Raw genomic sequence first — 6109 nt, 5'->3', positions numbered from 1 at the left:
TTAGGTTTCAGTACTCCAGTGTACTCTATTTATTTCTTTTTTTTAATTGCGATTTCTCGGAAACACTGTCCTGAACCCTCATGAAGGGAAGCCTCGACTCAGGGCACCCTGTTTGTAACTTTCTATTAATGAGGAAGGATATATTGCTTAATTAGACTCGAATATAGTGGGAATACTAGTAGGTATTAGGCTAAAACACTGAAAAACATAGTAAACTGATTGAATTTCATGGCTTTTATTGTCTGTTTTATACACAAGACAATCTGTTGTATACATGTTGTGTATAAATTAAGAAAATAATACACAAATATAGAAAATGCACACTGAACCTATTTATTAACATAATATTTTTCAATAATTTTAATGATAATGCCCCACTGTTTAAAAGTAATCTGTGCAGGTAAATACTGTACAGTACTCAGAGACAGGCACCCAAGTAACAACCAACAATTTCTGTGAATTAAATTTGACTGATTCATGCCGATTAAGTAGTTTATAGCTACACTGTGAAGTTAAAGTTGGTTTAATTTGACTGTTTACCAATTGTATGTAAATGTGGCCTTACTTAAATCAGCTTTCTCAATAGTCAAGTTTTATATCATTCTTAATCACCCACTCCCCTCAACCACCAACACCTAGACACCTATCTGCTAGAGTAATATTCATTTTTCTAAAGATTTTTTCTTGCAATGTATTGCCAAACAAGTCCTCAGTCTCAACCCTGCTTAGCATCAGAGTATTTGATGCTGGTTCATTATTAAAGAACATTTTCAGTGTAGTAACCCAGCGATCATAGTTCTAACACCACAATTCAATAACAACCAGTGAAAAAATAAAATTGTTTGCATTGTGTCTTCTTAGCTTATAAAAAGATAATGAGTGGATTTACTGCCACAATTTAAATAAATGCATGATTGGAAAAAAAATCTAATTTATTGCTTATACTTAAACCTTTATGTAAAGTTCTGTTGACATAATATTTTTTTATTTTTTTAACATCTGTTTAATACTGTGTGTAATTTAAACTCAAATACCTTTGCTACTGATGTAATTTTGTGTGTGTGTTTACACGTTAAATAATGTTTCTATTATATTATAGTTTTTAAATTTTTGCCACTGAATGTTTTACTTCATTAGATGTACTTGCTTATTAAGTTACATTAAGTATGTAATATGCTAGCCAACATTTTTTTTTTCTAGCAAGTTGGTTAAATTTCTAAACTTTTCCCTTTACCTATTTAACACAAGGGGCCCTATTTAAACGATCTGAAACGCAAGTGTCAAAGCGCGAAGCGCAAGTAAGTTTGTGGGCGGGTCTCGGCGCTGTTGCTATTTTCCCGGCGGGATAGATGGCTCTTGCGCCCGGCGCAAATCTAAAATGGGTGGGTCTGAAGTAGCTTCATTATTCATAGGTGTGGTTTGGGCGTAACGTGAAATAAACCAATCAGAGCGTCATCCAACATTCCCTTTAAGAGCAGGTGCGCAAGTTCCATTATGGATTGCTATTATTATGGCGTATTTACCAGGCGCACGCCAGGAGCGGTTCACAGCCGAGGAGACTGATGTTCTTGTAAAAGCAATGAAAGACAGAGAAATTGTGTTGTATGGGGATGGGAGAAACCCACCCAAAATAGCGTCGGTTAAACAGGCGTGGGAGGAAATAGCCACAACTGTTTCATCGATTTTTTTTCCTGGTTCTTGACGGACAAACCAATTTGTCAGATGTCCTTATATACATATATGTATTGCCACTATTGGGCAAACAGGTCTGATCCTTAATTACTACAATTAGCCTGAATAATTTGTAAGCAAGATTTATGCCTATTTTTTCACATCTTCGTGGCACACCACAATGATTTCCGTCATCTCATGTGTTAATATTTTTTTAGTGTAACAATTTATGAATCTTAATAAAAATCTGTGTAGATTATATGAGCAAAGTGTATGCGCGTTGTGCACGCTATATACTTGATTAAGGTCAAGCATGCGCCCTTAAAATAGCATAATGAACAGCGCGCAACGCGCCACTGACTTTAGACTAGGTTTTTTCTGGTCAGTGGCGCAATTGCTTAATGGAACAGCAAAATAGCACCAGGGATTGTTTGCGCCGGAACACGCCTCTTTTTTTGCGCTGATCCGCCCAGGGAGCGCAAGTTCATTCACTAGTTTAGCGACGTGCTTCTGTGGAGGGAAAAGCGCGCTTTGCGCAGGTGCAAAATAGGAATGACACATGCGTCGGTGTACAAAGTCAATTGCGCTGGGTGCAAGATAGGGCCCAAGATATGTTACAGTCATTTTTGGTCTGTGAAATTAATAAAATGATAATAATGATCTATCTCCATCATCACAAAGTGTGGCTGGGATCTTTTGTTTTTGCTTTTGTGCATGTGGATGTTTAATTTATTTATGGCACCATTAAGAAACCACAAACAAGGATTTGGGACAAAACGTGTGTTTTCTGTGGAAGTTGGTCAGTTGTTTTCACTACCTCTTTATTTTCAGGCCTGTCATTAACATCCAGTGCTTTAAGTGGCCCAAAAGAGGTGCCGGTACTCTATTATAGTATGTGTGTGTATATATATATATATATATATATATATATATATATATATATATATATATATATATATATATATATATATATATATAATTTTTTTTTTGATGACTCCCCTCATTCCCTGAGGTAACAACAACTATATTGAAGGGGTTTTATATACAGCAGTCAACAGACGACCTTATAAAAAATAATAAATATTTTTAATAATTTGTGGATTTGCTTGAGCTAGAAAGAGCTACTGAACATAAATAAAATGTGCAAAAGGATTTAGAAAAATACCCTTAGAAAGAGTTACTGCATTACTTCATTAGCTTGCGTCTGACCTGCAGCGATATCATTCGCTTGGTGGGGTGTTAGCCAGCGAGTCATCTGATTCTGACCGTGTTGTTTTAGTACTCAGAGTCTGAAGCCAGGAGAGCATATTAAATGTTGTTCACTATATTTGTATTTTTACAGAGCTGTTTCAAACACCCTCTCTGGCCACGTTGAGTTGTTGACACTGACAGCGGCAAAAGCCACGCATGCACTTTTCACTTGTAAAACTCAAGGGTATATGGGTAATGTAGTCTCTGCTCTCGGTGGGACGAATTAGGAAGCTTGCATTGTGAAGAGTGCTCTGAAAAGCGGCAGGGCAGGCAAAAGATTAAAACCTCTATTAAAACAGATGTCCAAATGAGTGTACAGGTACGCTAAAAGCACGTTGTGGGTGCATGGAGAGGTAGCGGTACATTCAAGAGCTATATTTGGAAGTGATGTTACAGTTACTGAGTACCGGTGCGTACTGGCCCACTTAAAGCACTGGTTACATCTGATGGTAAAAAGATGATGACATATATTTGCCAATAATGTGTGTGAGTTATTTGTCCATAAATTATTGTATAGTTAATCTCTAAGCACTCCTGGGTGCTTCAAGACTTGACTGGTGAACCATGTAAATTTGAGGATAAACTGGCATAAACATAAACAAAAACAAAAACTGAAAATCAGGTCATTAAACAAAACTTTTTTTTGTCTTCACTGAAATTTCACTGGAATGTTATCAAGTGTTTTCACTACCCTTTTCTTTATATAGCATCTTGACCAGACATTGTGTTGAAGTCTAAGGTAATGTTTTAGCAAAATCATGATGATGAAAAGCAAAACTGAAACTGAACAAAAAGAACACTTTTTGTGAAATCTGGAAATGTCACTTCGACTGCTACATATTTTTATTATGTAAGCACAATGCATGCTGATATTATCAGTTAACACGAGTTAAGCATGGAGTGCTGCAAGGATCTGTCTTAGGCCTTCTGCTATTTTCAATTTACATGTTGTCCCTTGGTAATATTATTAGAAAATATGTGATTAGTTTCCATTGTTATGTAGATAATACCCAACTATACATTTCAACAAGACTAGATGAAACTTTTAAATTAACTAAGCTAATAGAGTGTGTAGAATATGTAAATTATCGGAAGACCAATCATTTTCTCCTATTAAATTATGATAAGACACAGAAATAGACAGATATACTGTTACTTCTTCTACAGTCCAAAATTTGGATATATTATATATATATTATATATATATATTTGTAATATTTGTATTATCTTTTGTTTAAATATGTCAATTTTACTGTAAATTTCTGCTATATGTACATACATTAACATAATCACCACTGATAAGATACTGCTAATTAAATATAATGTAGAAACATAAATTTTCTGTGAAGCTGCTTGGCAACTTTGTATCAGGAAAAGTGTAAATGTGAATTTAACTGAATAATATTAAAAATGTCGGTACTGTTTCTTTTTGGGTTTTTTTTGCACTGGAAGCTCCTTTAATCTAGACCAAAAGTTATTATTTTATTTTCATTCATTCATTATTTCATATAATTCATTACATTAATTTATTTCATTTGAGCAGAATCATGCAGTCTGAATTAAACTTACATGCAATTATGACCTAATTTCAGTATATTAAAATAATATATAATTAAAATATAGGCCAGTTTATGATTTATAAGTTATTCAGACATATCACTCTGACTGGGATAATGTTATTTGATTTTGATTTTACACTTGTGATGAATGAATGAATGAATGGGGTTTCAGACAATGTTTCCATTCCTTGAAGATGCATCCTTGTCCTTTACCAAAGAGCTAGAATTTATGGAAGATAAAAACTTTTATTTGAAAGCACATTGGACACAGATGGACAATGAAATTATAAACACCATAAGTGGACTGTACAACAGCAATAACAGTGTTTATTTGTTTTATGAACATGAAAGTAAAATTAGATACAAAATTAAATATATATTTAAATTTGTTTTTATAATTTTATCATTTGAAATTTACAATTACTATATCACAATCGGTTGCATAAATTATCAAGCAGAAAATATTTACAGTTTAAACTAAATATGTGTTCTAGAGAAACTCATGCAATATGCAAACTGTCAGCTAGAGGTCATATTGCGTCTGAGGATGTTCTTCATTGGCATTATAACACAGCAACTAATCCAGTCTTGCACTAAGCATCTACTGCCGGGCCCTGTAAAGATCAGAAATAGTTCATTATATATTATTTAAAATATTTGATATTATTTTTATATAATTTATTTATTTCAGAATTGCCAATAGGTCAAACAAACCACAAAAAGTTTTTACACACATCTTTTCAAGAACCCTCTTGATTAAATTCTGTGTGAATTTAGACTCTGGATTCAAGCATTTCCGTTCTGTGCTCTTCAGATTGACACTGGAAATAAAAAAGAAGAGATGAGCTGAAGGTGTTCAAGAGGGTTGAGACAGCAGCATGATCAATAATAGTAAATATCTGTACAAAACCATTTGTTTTCGTCCTTACATAATCTCCTGTCTCCCATTCACTCCATTCACTCCTTTGTCAGCACAGATGCACCTGACTTTGGGAAACTTGTGCCCTGGAAGGAAGATTGTACTTTATAGGCTGCAGAACAGCATGATAAAATCTTATATTTTTAAGAGATACAGTTATACAATAAATTCAATTATAGGTCTTAATAGGCAACACTCACCTTGTACTTCCATTGGAAGCAGACAGGAAAGAAAAACAAAAACTGCTGTAGTCTTCATTGTTTTTTTAAGTTTTGACGATTGTCTAAGACTGTTATTGCTAGTTGAGCAACAGTATTAGCTCAGAAGATCATGTATTTACAGTGTGGACTCAGTTCCCAGTTTCAGTTTCACAAGCACAGCAGTTTTGATTTCCCATTTCTTTGAAATGCCCTGACTTGTCTCGTGTCGTTTAGTGCAAAGAATATCCTGGCCAATGAGAAAGAATTATAATTAGTTTTACAGCAATTTTGGAAGTTGGTGTAAATTCTTTCAAACACGCTTTGGAGCCCAAGATAAATGAAGGGATCAAATATAAAATCACTGCACAAGCACTAAAACATCCATTATACTGGCAATCATCCTTAATTATAATACTGTTTGGTCAAACAACAGCAAACAGTTATGTTTTCAACTCCATGTGCATAAATTATTCAAATGTTTAAACTGCCATTAAACACAATATTTTGGA

At 34.1% G+C, this 6109-nt stretch overlaps 1 protein-coding gene across 1 annotated transcript; it reads right to left on the bottom strand.

The window, feature by feature from the left end:
• Window positions 1-4759: 4759 nt before the first annotated feature.
• On the bottom strand, window positions 4760-5902 carry LOC127958331 (C-X-C motif chemokine 11-6-like). Its single transcript, XM_052557158.1, has 4 exons — window positions 5601-5902; window positions 5411-5486; window positions 5216-5302; window positions 4760-5095 (listed from the first exon to the last, which is right to left on the bottom strand). Exons 1-4 carry the CDS (start codon window positions 5656-5658, stop codon window positions 5083-5085), a joined length of 234 nt encoding a protein of 77 aa, XP_052413118.1. The 5' UTR covers window positions 5659-5902; the 3' UTR covers window positions 4760-5082.
• Between the last annotated feature and the right edge of the window lie 207 nt (window positions 5903-6109).

Source organism: Carassius gibelio, chromosome B5 (genome assembly GCF_023724105.1).
Source record: "Carassius gibelio isolate Cgi1373 ecotype wild population from Czech Republic chromosome B5, carGib1.2-hapl.c, whole genome shotgun sequence".
Lineage (NCBI taxonomy): Eukaryota > Metazoa > Chordata > Actinopteri > Cypriniformes > Cyprinidae > Carassius > Carassius gibelio.
This window is presented reverse-complemented; position numbering and strand designations above follow the sequence as displayed.